General features: G+C 36.4%; 1 protein-coding gene across 1 annotated transcript in view; it reads right to left on the reverse strand.

Annotated features, from left to right (window-relative positions):
- The window catches only part of PDK1 (pyruvate dehydrogenase kinase 1), a 33,529-nt gene that overhangs the window by 13,051 nt on the left and 3,999 nt on the right, over window positions 1-16,479 (reverse strand). The window contains exons 3-8 of the mRNA XM_060016582.1: window positions 15,494-15,565; window positions 13,266-13,450; window positions 12,857-12,952; window positions 11,761-11,838; window positions 10,199-10,275; window positions 8,301-8,399 (exon numbers count right to left, since the gene is read on the reverse strand). Coding sequence (XP_059872565.1) covers window positions 8,301-8,399; window positions 10,199-10,275; window positions 11,761-11,838; window positions 12,857-12,952; window positions 13,266-13,450; window positions 15,494-15,565 — 607 coding nt within the window. The remainder of the gene's footprint in view (window positions 1-8,300; window positions 8,400-10,198; window positions 10,276-11,760; window positions 11,839-12,856; window positions 12,953-13,265; window positions 13,451-15,493; window positions 15,566-16,479) is intronic.

The following is a 16,479-nucleotide window of genomic DNA, read 5'->3' on the forward strand; positions in this document are numbered from 1 at the left end:
AAACAAAGAAAACAACAAAACCTGTCACTTATAACTGGTCACATACAAAGGAACAGGAATTGGAATAAGCATAAGTCTTCTCAAAAGGAATAGCAGGAGTGACGTCAGCAGAAACAGTGGAGAAAGGACCTCCAAAAAGTCCTCCATCAAAGCACCAAAGCAAAAACGCAAAAATTGTCAGGACTCTGGAAATTAACCAAAGGCTTGTAGCAATCTGGGGAGTATTGACTCAAGAAAAACAACAATGAGCTTTGTGGTATTTTAACTTGGCTTATTCCCACCTCCCATTCCCCCACCCATCAACAACTTGCAACCAGAGTTGCCTGGCAGCCACTGGGAAGACTATCTTTCTCTGACCTGATTCTGTGCTCCCCAGTGCGAAAAAGTCTTCCGTGCACGTACCCCGCATCCTCAAACACTTGTCAAAAACACTTAGAGGTAACTAGTTAATCTGACAGCTGCCTGAGGCAGTCTACAACAGTTAAGGCAAATAATAGGCTACCCAAAAAACTTAGTAGGAAAAGCTAAGGAATGAGATGTCCACAGGGGCTTAGAAAAGCTCAAGGATATCCTGAAATCTAGAAGGTCATGCTCACGCCCAGGGCTATGTTCAGGAAGAACCTAAGAGGGTCCTAATCTTTCACCTCTGACTAACCTTGAGGCTCTGTACAAGCAGAACCTGAAGGTTAATTCAGAGTTGTCAACTGCCTGGCTAAACATTGAAGGTGTGCCCCAATATGCACACAGAGTCTCTTGACAAAGACTGGGAGAAGGCACTTAAAGAAACCTCGGTCCAATCATTAGTTGACCACTAAGCAGAAAGCACACACAACAAAGAATACAGACATTACAGAATTAGTTTTATAATGAAAAGTCACCAAACAAACAACTACCACCAACAACTTTAGGGACCTGGAAAGTAACTGATCTTCAGAGTTGTTGCATCATATATATTTTTTTACATCACACCCAATTTTCTTTATTAATATCTTACACTAATATGGTACATGTGTCACAATTAAAGAACCAATTAATTGTTCATTAATTGTTACGTGATTATTAACTAAAGTCCACATTTTGTTCACATTATGCCTTTTTTCCATAACAGGACACCCCATTACGTTTGATTGTCAGGTAAATGTCTCCTTAGGCTTCCTTGGCTGTGATAGTTTCTCAGACTTTCCTTGTTTCTGCTAACCTTTCAGAGTTTTGAGGAGTTCTGGAGAGTATTTCAGAGACCGTCTCTCAGCTGGGATCTGTTTGATGTTTTGCTCATGGCTTGACTGGCGTAAAGGGTTTGGGGAAGGAAGACCACAGAGGTAAAGTGCTCTTCCCTTCAGGGGTTCCTACTATCAACATGACTCATATTTTTAATCCATTTACATTTAAGGTAATTATTGATATGTACGTTCCTATTACCATTTTCTTAATTGTTTTGGGTTTGGTATTGAAGGTCTTTTCTTTCTCTTGTGTTTCCCCCCTAGAGAAGTTCCTTTAGCATTTGTTGTAAAGCTGGTTTGGTGGTGCTGAATTCTCGTAGCTTTTGCTTGTCTGTAAAGCTTTTAATTTCTCCATCAAATCTCAATGAGATCCTTGCAGGGTAGAATAATCTTGGTTGTAGGTTTTTCCCTTTTATCACTTTAAATATGTCCTGCCACTCCCTTCTGGCTTGCAGAGTTTCTGCTGAAAGATCAGCTGTTAACCTTATGGGGATTCTGTTGTATGTTATTTGTTGCTTTTCCCTTGCTGCTTTAATATATTTTCTTTGTATTTAATTTTTGATAGTTTGATTAATATGTGTCTTGGCGTTTCTCCTTGGATTTATCCTGTGTGAGACTCTGTGCTTCCTGGACTATTTCGTTTCCCATATCAGGAAAGTTTTCAACCATAATCTCTTCAAATATTTTCTCAGTCATTTCTTTTTCTCTTCTTCTGCAACCCCCATAATTCGAATATTGGTGCATTTAATGTTGTCCCAGAGGTCTCTGAGAGTGTCCTCAATTCTTTTCATTCTTTTTCTTTATTCTGCTCCCTTTCTCTTCTTTGTTTGCACAACTCCTGGGGTTCAGCTTTGGATTTGGCCCTGCCTCTGCATGTAGGTCACCTGAGGGTGTCTGTTCTTCGCTCAGACAGGACAGGGTTAAAGCAGCAGCTGATTAGGGGGCTCTGGCTGGTGGGGAGAGAGGGGTACGAAATGCAGGGCGAGCCTGCAGCGGCAGAGGCCAGCATGACATTGCAACAGCCTGAGGTGCGCCATGTGTTCTCCCGGGGAAGTTGTCCCTGGATCATGGGACCCTGGCAGTGGCAGGCTGCACAGGCTTCTGGGAGGGGAGGTGTTGATAGTGACCTGTGCTTGCACACAGGCTTCTTGGTGGCTGCAGCAGCAGCCTTAGCATTTCATGCCCGTCTCTAGTGTCTGCGCTACTAGCTGCGGCTTGCGCCCGTCTCTGGAGCTCGTTTAGGCGGTGCACTGAATCCCCTCTCCTCACACACCCCGAAACAATGGTCTCTTGCCTCTTAGGCAGTTCCAGACTTTTTCCCGGACTCCCTCCTGGCTAGCTGTGGTGCACTAACCCCCTTCAGGCTGTGTTCACACAGCCAACCCCAGTCCTCTCCCTGGGGTCTCACCTCTGAAGCCTGAGCCTCAGCTCCCAGCCCCCACTCACCTCGGCAGGTGATCAGACAAGCCCCTCAGGCTGGTGAGTGCTGGTCAACACCGATCCTCTGTGCAGGAATCTCTCCGCTCTGCCCGCTGCACCCCTATTGCTGTGCTCTATTCCGTGGCTTTGAAGCTCCCCCTGCCCGCCATCCCCCGTTTCCGCCAGTGAAGGGGCTTCCTAGTGTGTGGAAGCTTTTCCTCCTTCACAGCTCCCTGCCCAAGGTGCAGGTCCTGTCCCTATTCTTTTGTCTGTTTTTTTCTTTTTTCTTTTGCCCTATCTAGGTATGTGGGGAGTTTCTTGCCTTTTGCAAAGTCTGAGGTCCTCTGCCAGCGTTCAGTAGGTGTTCTGTAGTCATTGTTCCACATGTAGATGTATTTCTGATGTATTTGTGGGGAGGAAGGTGAGCTCCATGTGTTACTCCTCTGCCATCTTGAAGGTCTCCATATTATTTTAAATGTCTAATTTTCAACAGAAATTATAAGATATACAAAGAAGGAAGAAAGCGTGTTCTATACACAAGGGTAAAAAAGGAATCAATAGAGACTATACTTGAGGAAACTCAAATTTACTAAACAAAGACTTCAAATCAGCTATTTTAAATATGTTCACAGAACTAAAGGAAATCATTTCTAAAGAAGTAAAGTATGAGGATGATGTCTCACCAAATAAAGAATAGCAATAAAAAATATAGAAATTATGTAAGAGAACTAAATAGAAATTCTGGAGTTGAGAAGTATAATAACCAAAACAAAAAAATTCACTAGGAGGGCTCAACAGCAGACTTAAACACTTGTAAGAAAGAATCATCAATAGTGATGACACGTCAACTGAAATCATCCCATCTGAGAAACAGAAAAAAAAAAGAAAAAAAAAAAGAACAAAGCATCAAAAACACCTGTGGGACTCCATCAAGTGTACTGATGCACATATTGGGAATTCCAGGAAGAAAGAGAGAAAGGGACAAAAGAATATTTGAAGAAATAATAGCTGAAACTTCCTAATTTTGATGAAAAAGATGAAGCTATTCAAACTCCAAGTATAATAAACTCAGAGATCCATACCTGGACAGATTACAGTCAAACTGTCAAAAGCCAAAAAGAAAGAATCTTAAAAGCAGCAAGAAAAATGACTCATCACACACAAAGGATTCTAAAAAGATTAACAGCTGGTTTCTCATCAGAAACCATGAAGGCCAAAAGGCAGTAGGATTAACATATTCAAAGAAATGAATATAGAAAGAAAAAGACTATCAACCAAGAATTTCATAGCCAGTAAAATTATCCTTCAAAAATGAAGGAGAGGGCTTCCCTGGTGGTGCAGTGGTTGAGAGTCCGCCTGCTGATGCAGGGGACACGGGTTCGCGCCCCAGTTCGGGAAGATTCCCACATGCCGCGGAGCAGCTAGGCCCGTAAGCCATGGCTGCTGAGCCTGCGCATCCGGAGCCTGTGCTCCGCAATGGGAGAGGCCACAACAGTGAGAGGCCCGTGTACCGCAAAAAAAAAAAAAATGGAGAAATTGAGACATTCTCAGATAAGCAAAAACTGAGTTCATCATTGGTAGACCTCCCCTATCAAGAAATACTAAAGGGAATCCTTCTCCCTAAAATAAAAGAACAATAGACAGTAAATCAAATCCACATGAATAAATAAAGAGCACCAGGAAAGGTAACCACATAGATAAATATAAAGGATTGTTTAAGCGTATTTTTTTGTTCATAACTTTTTCCTCCTGTATTATTTAAAAGACAACTGCACAGAGCAATAATTATACATCTGTGTAGATGGACATACAATGTATAAAGATGGACATACAATGTATAAAGATATGTATATGTATATGCCAATAACACCACAAAGGATGGGGAGGGGGAGGGAACAGACCTATACTGGATCAAAGTCTGTGTATACTATTGAAATTAAGTTGGTATATAATCTGAACTAGATTGCTATAAATAAAAATTATAATCTCAGGACAACCACTAAGAAAATAACTCAAATATAATTTAAAAAAACAAGAAGGAAATTAAAATGATAAGCTAAAAAGTTATCATTTAAACAAAAAAAGCAGCAGTAATGTTGAAAGAAAGGATAAAGAAAGACAAGATATATAGAAAAAATGACAAAATGTCAAATGTAAATTCTACATTAACAATTATTATGTTAAATGTAACTGGCTTGAACACTCCAATTAAAAGGTGGACATTGGCAGGATGGATTAAAAAAAAATGAACAAACCATATGCTGTTTACAAGAGACATGTTTTAGATTTGAAGACGCAAACGGGTTCAAAGTAAAAAAGTCTGGAAAAACATACACCATGAAAACAGAAACCAAAAGAGAGCTGGGATATTATACTAATATTGGATAAAATATACTTTAGGTCAAAAATTGTTAATAGAGACAAAGAAGGACATTTTACAATGACAGAGGGTCAACACATCAAGAAGATATAAAATTATAAACATATATACACTTAATAACTGAGCTCTGGGACTTCCCTGGTGGTGCAGTGGTTCAAGCCCTGGTCCGGGAGGATCCCACATGCTGTGGAGCAGGTGGGCCTGTGTACCACAACTACTGAGCCTGCACTCTAGAGCCCGCGAGCCACAACTACTGAGCCCACGTGCCATAACTACAGAAGCCCGCACACCTAGAGCCTGTGCTCCGCAACAAGAGAAGCCACCTCAATGAGAAGCCTACACACTGTAACAAATAGCCCCCACCCACTACAACTAGAGAAAGCCCGTGTGTAGCAAAGAAGACACAATGCAGACAAAAATAAATTAATTAAAAAAAAACAGTCCATCATATAAAAGTAAAAAAAAAAAAAAAAAAGACTGAAAGCTTTCCCAAGGTAAGTAAAAAGAAAAGGACACCTGTTGTATTCAACATTGTACTGGAGGTTCTAGCCACACAATTAGGCAATGAAAAAAAACAGATTGGAAAGGAAGAAGTAAAATTATTTCTATTTACAGATGACATGATCTTGTGTATAGAAAATCCTAAGGAGTTCACAAAAAAATTATGAAAACTAATAAATGAGTTTGGCAAGGTTGCAGGATACAAGATCAGTACTCAAAAATCAACTATATTCCTATACACTGGCAATGTACAATCCAAAAATGAAAGAAAACAATTCCACTTACAATAGCCCCCAAAAGAATAAAATAATTAAGAATAAACTTAACAAAATAAGTGTTAGACTTGTACACTGAAAATCATAAAACACTGATGAAAGAAATTAAAGAGATCTAAATAAGTGCAAAGACATCCTGTTGTTCATGAACTGGAAGACTTAATTGATCTAAAACATTGAACTTGATCCCCATAAAAATTCAAGCTGGTGTTTCTTGCAGAAATCGACATGCTGATACTAAAATTCTTATGAAAATGCACTGAACCCATAATAGTCAAAACAACCTTGAAAGGGAAGAACAAAGTTTGAAGACTCACATTTGCCAATTTCAAAACTTACAACAAAACAATAATAATCAAAATGTGCTTAAGGAGAGATATATAGACCAATGGAATAGAATTGAGAATCCAGAAATAAACCTATACATTTACAAGTAATTGATTTTTGACCAGGATGACATGAAAATTCAATGGAGAAAGAATAGTCTTTTCACAAATGGTACTGGGACAACTGGATATCTATCTGCAAAAGAATGAAACTGGATCCCTACCTCAAACCACTTATAAAAATTAACTCAAAATTAGATCAAAGACCTAAACATAAGAACTAAAACTATAAAACTCTTAGAAAGAAACAAAGGCATAAATTTTTGTGATTTTGGATTAGGCAATGGTTTCTTCTTAGATGTGACATGGAAAGCACAAGCAATAAAAGAAAAAATAGAATAACTGCAATTCTTCAAAATTAAAACCTTTGTGTTCCAAAGAACACTATGATGAAAGTGAAAAGATAAGCCACAGATGGGAGAACATTGGCAAACTATATATCTCATTAGAGACTAGTATCTACGATAGAAAACAAATAAATAGAGCTCAACAATAAAAAGACAACCCACTTAAAAACTGAGCAAAAGATCTTAACTGACATTTTTTCAAAGAAGATATATATCACTTACACCCATTAGAATGGCTATAATCAAAAAGACTGACAATAACAAATGTTGGCAAGGATATGGAAAAATCAGAACTTTCATTCATTACTGATGGAAATGTAAAATGGTACAGTCACTTTGGAAAGGAGTTTGGCATTCCTCAAAAGTTAAACAGTTACCTATAAGCAATTCAACTCGTATGTATATTCATAAGAGAACTGAAAACCAATGTTTACACGAAGACTTGTACACAAATGGCAGCATTATTCACAAAAACCAAAAAATGAAAACAACCCAAATGTCCATGAACTGATGAATGAATAAGCAAAATATGTTTATACCCATTCAACATAATATTATTCAGCCATACAAAGGAATGGATACATGCTATAATATACTAAGTGAAAGAAGTCAGTCACAAAAGACCACGTATCGTATGACTGCATTTTTATGAGATGTCCAAAACAGGGAAATCCATACACAGAAAGTGGATTAGTGGTTGCTAAAGGCTGGGGAGAGGAGGAAATGGGGAGTGACTGCTAATGAACACTGAGTATTTTCTTGGGAGTGATGAAAATGTTCTGAAATTCGACAGTGGTATGGTTGTACAACCTTATGAATATACTAAAAACCACTGAATTGTATACTTAAGAAAAAAAAGGAACAGTAGATGCCTTCAAAAGTTCTGCAAGATGATTATTTTTAGTCTATAATTCCATGTATGAACTTAAATGCTAGGAAAATGGCAATTGAGGCTGGGGGAGGAGAAAGAGGGGAGATGCTCTAAGAGAGCTAACTTCTCAGCTACCATAACTGAAAGCTGATGTTAGCTATTTAAAATTTTCTAATTTCAGAAACAGCAATATTAGAATACTACTTTAAACTAGCTAAATACCAGAAGAAACAACTAAAAGACTATCTCTGAGTAGTGACCTACAAACGGCAAGGACCTGACATATATGATTTTTATATGCTCTTCATTTATTAATTTAATACAAAATTTAAAATGACTATTTTAAAGAGAGAAACATCTCTAAGAAACTGGACTATCTGAAAAATGTAGTAGAGAAGGCCTGGCACTCGGGTCAAAAGACTGATTTCATGTCCTGTGTCATTTATTGGCCATCTAATGAACTAATCACTGTGTCTAGTTTCATATCTGTAAAATTGAGAATAAAATTACCTTTGCTCCTAACTAAAATTTGCTATGAAAATCAAATGAAACAAAAGTAGATTAAAAAGCATTGTTTAAAAATGAAAAATTATGTACTATCTACATAACACTACAAATACCCAAATATTTTAGATTTTACTTATCAAAGTAGATACCAAAGTGGACATTCATGATCCTGCTAAGCTGTCTGTCTCCAGGATTTACTTTAACTTGAATCATCTGGATGAAGGACCAGAACAGAAATAGACTCAAGGGAATATTCCATAACCTGCCAGATAAATGAAGTAATGTGCTTATTATCAATTAGTTACAGAATTTCTTTCTCCTAAGAATAAATTGTCTTCTAGAAAATATGTGCATGCCTGTACAACAATTTAAAAAAATAAAGAACAGCATTTACCTTCACAGTCAAATCCTCATTACCCAGCGTGACATGGACTTGAATAGGCGGGTAAACACCTTTGTTGGCATGATGCTCCATTGTTGCTCTCATTGCATTCTGAAATACATAAGGGTTACATTAAAAATGCAACTTTAAAGAGAGAAACTAATTACAATTTTCAAGTACATATGCATTACTTGAAATTTTTCTAAAAATTTAATTCAGTGGAAATATGCCAGAGAATCATAATTCTTATAACCATATTTAAAGAATTACTTTAAAAAAATAGTCAGTTTTGAAGGACTTGGTAGATATTTAGATTGAAAGACCCCAACTAAATTCTGCATATTTTCCAAAACCAGACTTCTCGACACTTTTAACTAGTTTTACATGAAAGCAGAAAATTCTATCCAAATATTTTTATAATTTGGTAATGGGCAAACCTCGTTTTTTGAAAACAGTTTCATCTCCATTTTAAAGAACTATTTAAATTGTCATAAATTGCTTTAAGAAAAAACAATTTTTTCATTTAGTATTAATAGCAAGTCTTATTATGATGTAGAAATGAATCCAAGTTACCACTAGTTTGAAACTGGGGTATTTACACTGTAAAACTGTTTTGACCAATTTCTAGAGGATACAGGGTACACAGTGCCAACATATCATAAGCACTACGTGATGACATGTAGCATTGGAGTAGGAACTGCTAAGACTAGATACAGTTTAAAAGGCAAAAGACAGGACTGAACTTGGAAATAAGAGTGTGTGGCCCTGGAGCACCAATCAGGATTGAGTCCCCTGAGGAGGAGATTCTGTCATCTCTACCAAAGGCCATTTAAGATCACGTTTCAGACAGAAGCCATTATCACTGACATAATATAAAATCTGTTACATAATATGGTAATATTTCTTTTATAAAGCATCATGGGGAACAAGATCTTTATGTGACTGCAATTTCAAGGAAAAAAGTTAATCCTTGAAGTGCCAATTGTTTATTCATTTAACCACTTTGGTAGAAAGATTTTTGTAAGATATTCGTTACGTTCTTGCTGTCTTAGAACCAAGAACATTCTTCAATCTTCGCTATTCTAAGACAGTCAACCAGTTTTTCTGTTTCACTGTATTTTTCTTTTTCATGATCAGGCTGAAAGCCACCTCTTCTCTCTTCCACAGGCTCTTGGCTGAAGACATGGTAACCACACTGAGAGAGACTACAGGCTTGATCTGGGGTGTAATTTTCAGCCACATGGACCCGTACCACTCCTCATCATTCACTTTCCTGTCTACCAGCAAGTGTCATTGGTGTGTTGATGAGAAAAAACGTACTCTCAATATTATTAGCATAATTGTATTTAGTTTTGAAATTTTGCTGTAAAGAGCAAAAATAACAGGAGAAGCCCTGTAAATCAATATAAATGACTTTCTCAAAAAAAATGCATATAACAGTGGGACTGGTCCTTTAGAGGTGAAAGTTGAGAATCATTCTTCTAAATATTTTGTTTTGTAAAAATATAAATAAAACTTTATTGAGCACCTATAGTGTGCTGCCATTGTATTAGAATTTAGTATGTTATTCTCTTCATAGTAACCTAGATAGTATTATCCTTGTTTTACAGAGGAGTAAACTGAGGCTCAGAAAGGTTGAGTGACTTGCCCAAGGTCACACACATATTACGTGGCAGAATTGGAATTCAAATCCAGGTCTTTCTGAGTCCCAGGTCTGAGCTTACCACTAAACTGAGGGGCCCGTGAGTGTTGACAAACAGCTGATCTCCAGTGATGTGACATGACACCGAACATGAAAGGGTATCTTTTAATGAAACTGAGGAAAATGCGGTACAGTATTTAAACTTTCAAAGCAGATTCCTAACCTTAGAAAAGGACTGATAAAGGTGACGTAATACTATTTTACAAACCTTGAAAAGTTCAAACACCATGTGATAGAGATGGGATGGTACATAAACCACTTGTATTGGCTGTCCTGGTGATTTTGCTACAGAGCAGAAGAGAAAAATATGAAAGTACAGAGAGATGTGCTTAGAGCATTTTAAAGAATATATTGTGTAGTGATGAAAAGAAAACATTTACTGTGGAGGATAGTACTATTTGGGGGAGAAGGGCCACACCAGTTCTTCACTGAATCAGTGTTTGAACCCAATGCTCACACAAATTTATAACTGACTGTGACAACAAGAGTCCTGCACTCACTCTTGCAATCCTGCATAATGATCTACCAACCCATCTTCCCATTCTTGTCTACAACGGTGAGTCTGTTTAAGACACTCAGCCTTAAGGTCGGAATTTTACCTTCCAAAAAGAAGTGTTAAAGTCTACTTGGTCCAACCCACATAAATACACTATTTCTTTAAAAAGCCATTTTTTAATTGTTTCACCCAGGTGGAACGTTTTGTTTTATTTTAGGCACTTCAACGGATATAGATCTGAATAAAAACTTTGAGCTAGCATCAATTTATCAAGGACTACTAATTCTACATTCAAACATTTAATAGGAGCCCAGCTGGGGGTAGAGGGCAGATAATAAGTAAAGCAGAACTTTTAGTAAAGGAGTAAGAGTCTCCATACCTTAGAATTCTAATTCAGCCAATAAACTGGACTCCCCACTGAATACTGTCCCTTGGAAACATGGACAGTACATCTGGAAACTGCCCACAGCAGTTCAGGTTCCCAAACTATCACTTGTGCATTGTGGTTCTTATTTACTGAATGGTACCATATGGCTTTAGAAAACCAGGCAATTCTATTTTCAATGGGGCAACTTCCTCCACTGCCCTCCCACTCTAAGGTCCAGAATACAACTCAGTAAAGCCTATTTAATTTCATTCTTCTTAAAGGGTGATTTTAACTTAGGAAATGTTTGTCCCTCTATCAAACTACCCTACCTCAAGGAAAAACAGGGAGACTCATCAATCTCCTTCCAAGGCATCTAAACCTTTTGTGTCCAAAAGGCACTAGTCAGGGTGAAAAGACGACCATCAGAAATAATCAGATTCTCATATAGATGAGCATCCTTCTTTCCTCTTTTACATCTCCAGTCTTTTTACTTCCTCAACAATAAAAAATGGTTTACAACTCAGGAAATAGAAATCTTAAAGGGTAAACCATACATTACTGAAGTACATATAAAAGTCAGATGTAATTTTCTCAGCATCACTTTTTTCTATGACTAACCAGAAAATCAAAAATAAGCAAAGAATCAATATTATCAATTAAAAATAAGGAAAACGGGGAAGAAAAAGCCAAAATGTCTTTCAGAAAGGATCCAACTAAATTAAAAAATATATATATATGTACACACACATAAATACATATATTTTTAACATGATTTGCTCTCCCTCAGTTTTCATATCCAATGAAGAAGTTGATGAAAAGTTCTTTTAATTAAAACAAATCTAAATTCTTATCATTCCTTCTCTGGTAATCATAACACTAATCATTAAGGAAAAGGCATCAGGCTTACCATTTAGTTCTTCAAGTTCTAGTTCGGGAGAGTTAATATAATACAAATCACACAGACGCCTAGCATTTTCATAGCCATCTAGTGTGAATCAAAACAAAAAAGTCATTAAATAAATTTACTTCTGTTTCATGCATTAAGATGGCAATAGTATATAGACAAAAGAAATTTTAAAACTTTCTATAGAAAAAAATATACTTTAATAATCTTAGTTTGGGGAAGGTCTTTTTTAAGTACGACATGACAAAGCCTAAAGGCCAGAAAGGAAAAAATGACAGATATGATCACAAAAAATTAAAATATCTGTATGGGAAAAGACACCATAAACAAAGTAAAAAGAAAACCAGAAGGCTGAAGAAACTATTTACAATACAGATAACAAAAATTTAGAGTTGTAAGGGTTTAGGGAATAGCCACTCTCATTCATTGATACGTTTTTGGAGGTATCAAAATTTGAAATGCACTTTAAATATTTTTGATTCTAGGAATCTTGCCTTCTAAAATACTAGCAAAAGTCAGCACATATCTAAGGATGTCCACTGCAGTACTGTTGGTGATAGAAAATTTAAAACAACCGAAATAGGCATCAATAGGAGATGGATTAATACATTCTGATACATCCGTAACAGCCATTCAATAACCTGGTGTATATCCATATGTACTGCACATGGTACAATGTCTGTAAACTTGTAGAAAAATATACACAAAGTACCCCATTTTCCAAAAACAACAAACAATATAAGACCAACAGTTATGTATGTGTGCAAGTATAGATGGTACAAACACAAAAAAGTGTGGAAAGATGCAAACCAAACTATTACGAATTATGGCTCCAATATAGGGAATTAGAAAGAGGGGAGGAGGAAATATTTTGAAGTCAACAGATAGCCTCATAATATCACCACACTCTAACAAAACACTGTATCAACAAAACATTCGTCCTATTCATAGTGCACAGTTAGCATTATAAAGTTATATTCAAACCCATACGTTCCCTCCTAACATTTTATCTCATAATATAAATAATTATTTTAATAGCAAGAAAAATAATACTCAATTTTGATTTTTTCATTTTTTCTGAAAGGAGAAAGGTACTTACCTTTAATAACTTCAACCACATTGCAGTTTGGATTTATGCTTCCAATGTGTTTTCGATGAGACAGGCTTCCTTTGCCTTTTCCACCAAATAATAAAGCTATCAAAAAATAAAAAACAAATAAAATAAGCTAAAGTACCTAATGCCCCTGTCCAGATTTGAATACTGTTTCTCTAATGGGTAGCAAACAGTAGAACAAGTATTTTCCTTAAACATAAACATAGTATTTTACATAATGTTAAACATAAAAACTCAATTTAAAAAAAGCTCCTTTGTACGGCAGTCTATTTGCTTTTCTTAATACGTGAAAAAGTAAAATTAAATGTTCTCCCTAAAAGGAAGTTTTCTAAATAAATTTAAAATATACCAACACATCTTATTTAGCTTCTTCTCTTGACTTGCAGACACTTACAGTGCTGATTGAGTAACATTCTAATTGAAATGCGACTCATGTAGAAACGATCCAAAAAGTACTGAACGTTCTGGCTGGTGACAGGATCCACCCCGAAGCTCTCCTTGTATTCAATCACACCCTGAGCCATCGTGGGAATCACGTCATTGTGTCGGTTCCTGATCCGTATCACAGTATCTGTAAAGCTAAACAAACCCGTCTGTTAAAACAGCCAAATATTTTGGCAAGTGAATGGGATACTAAAATCTAAGTTTACTCAATAATACTAGGCAAGGAAGCCCTAATTCAGTAAAAGAAGCATCGGTGCATGTTTTCTTACACTTATTTAAATATATTTCAGATGATAAAATATACCACGTCTATGGAGATGTTAAGAAATTCCAAAATAGAACTTGTGAGATGTAATTATTTTCTTGGAACTCCTAAAAGTAACACGGCCACAAAACACAATCCTACAAATGTGAAGGGTTTTCTTTAACTATTATTAACTAAGATTATCTGAGCACTTGCTATGAGGATGGATCCAGGGACATTCAGCATAAGGGAAGACAGAGCACTTGCTTCTAGGGAACACATGCTCTGTAAGGAATGAAGATGAATGAGCCAATAAAGGCTGTCTGTTTTGGAACTATTCCCCAGGTTCAAAAAGAGAAAGGGCCACTTAGAAAAGTAGAAAAGAATTCTAAGTCCATTCATCCAATGAGTTTAAAAAAAAATGGGAGAAGAAAAGGTAAATGTTGTGTTCAAAGAAAAATCATCAAGCCATCCAGTCTCCCCATTTCTATCATTCGGAAGACATTATTGCATGGTTAATTTAAAGAACTAAATAAAAGAGGAAAGAAGTCTTAGTTATGAAGTAACAAAATCCATCTTGTAATATACCCCTAAGAATTTACACTTCCGAATGAGTGCTTTCTCATTCAAAGTCATCATCTTGAATGCTATTAACCTATTCCAATGATGCTCTCACTACTCAAGACATTTTTGGAATTCCTAGCTTGTAATTAGTTTCGAAACCAAACTGTTAATCCAAAGTACAAACAACAAAACTCCTCAAAAACAACAATCAACTCATCATTTCTAGTCACTCCTTAATCATTTATTTCACGTCTCTCTATCTTGTCAAAACCAAAACCTGCAGTATTCTGCCTGGCTGCTCACCTTAGTTTTTAAAATTCAGCTCTGAATAACTTTTCCCAGAAGGTTCTACAGCATAATGTTTACTTTTAAGTAAGACTGAGTGGGTCCAAATCCATTTGCTATCTCTGTGACCTTAATGCTATCTTATGTTACTTAACCTCTTTGTGCACAGATAGTATTACCTCAGTAGAGTTATTTTAAAGATTAAATGACATCATCTGTGTAAACTATGCTGCATACCTAGACACAGAGTAAATTCCTGATGTTATTTTCAGACCAAAATCAGGTTTAAAAAGTGAAATGTTGCTATCACCTTTAAAGACAGTAAATAAAAAATGTGTAATGCACTCGAAGGACAACAAAAGAGGTAGTCTTTAAGTTCTGAGCAACATTCACTGGAATAAGCAGGTAACTTGCCTTAGGGGACTATGGGGCTTATTAGTCCTGGTATGTTGATTATTAAACAGGTCACATTACTTACACTGTCTCACAGACCACTGGTCATAAACTAGAGACCCATAGACAAGTTTTTGTAGGCCTTCAGTGTCTGTTAAAAATTTAATTAGTTTCCAATCTTTCAAAATTAAGAGATTTTACTTTAAAAAAAACTAGACTTGCAGTTTTTCTTACACACACACACACACACACACAGATCAGATGATCTGGGCAGTGTTTCTGCTCAGCAATGATCAGCGGAGCTGAGATGGCTGTCCTTTAGAAGCATACACTCTCCAGGTCAAGAGTCCTCACCAGCCCCCGATCATCCAAGTGGTACTGAGGCCACATCTACATTTCCATATTGGTCATCCCATTTGAATTGTATCTTTCTTTACACTAGAGTTAAGAGGAACATGAAGATTTTCCTATGCCCAGCCCAATTTACGAACTTATGTTACCTGATTGGCCTGTATGGGCTGCTATAGACACATATACCACCGTATGTTCTAGAGTAGTGGGAAACTAAAAGTTAATCAATTTTCCTAAAGTGACCCAACAGCAGGTATAAGCTCAATACCTTTACATTTTTTATATGATGTTCAAACAGTATAAAAATTGTGTTCAGAATAGGGTCAAAACTGTGTACTTACTCATAAATAGTTTTAGCATCTTCAGCACTTTTGTCCTTAAAATCAAGAAGCTCCTGAAGACTCTGGATATACCTAAAATGCAAATCAACCCCTAGTAAAGCTGTTCTTTTACATTTTGAAACTTTAATATTGTGAAAATGTTCAAAAGGCATTTTTAACATTTCTTAATTTTTAATTAATTTTTAACAAATTATGGTTGAAGTAGGATTTTTATACCCATTCACATTCAAGCAAAGTGCCTGACAATAATTAGAAGAAGGTACATGTTTTCTCCTAAAAGCTTAGGTTAAATTTGATTTAAGAATTTTAAGATTTCCTACTTTTTTTTTTAAAGTTCTATACTCTAAGATAGTTTTTAAATTTCTTAAAATTACCACTGTACCTTACAGTATAAATACTGACTTATGAGAACTGAGTCTGTCACCAATAGCCATATGATATTGGGCAAATGACTTAACTTGTCTTAGTCTCAGTAAAATGTGGATGCCAGCCTACCTTGGTCTAAGAGTCTAACTTAAATGCCTCTGCTTTAAAAACTTAATTTTAGATGTTTGTGTCCAGTCAACAGATGTTTATTGAAAGTTTACAATCTAACACGTGGTTCTTTTAAACAACTGAACAAAAACACAAAAGTCATGAAAATGCAGGTTTTTAATTTACCAAACAATTCAAGGGAGCAAATCACCTGGTAAAGGAGCAAAATGAGGGAAGCCAAATGACTCTCTGAAGGTCATGCTGAGGAGCACAGTGGTAGTGCAGCGCCAGAGCCAAAACACCTCCCATTCAATGACCATCAGTAGTGTAAGGTCTGCTTTGGCTGGATCTAAAACTGCCATAACTTAGCAGGCACCCAGGGGCAATGAAAGTGTTTTAAAAATCTGTAAATCCACATGTTGGTTTGGAAAGTTGTTTCTGACAAGCAATATGCCTTACTGCATGCCAACACATTCCAAAGTCAAGTGATTCTGATGTCTACTGTTATGACT

Source organism: Delphinus delphis, chromosome 7 (assembly GCF_949987515.2).
Source record: "Delphinus delphis chromosome 7, mDelDel1.2, whole genome shotgun sequence".
Classification (NCBI taxonomy): Eukaryota; Metazoa; Chordata; class Mammalia; order Artiodactyla; family Delphinidae; genus Delphinus; species Delphinus delphis.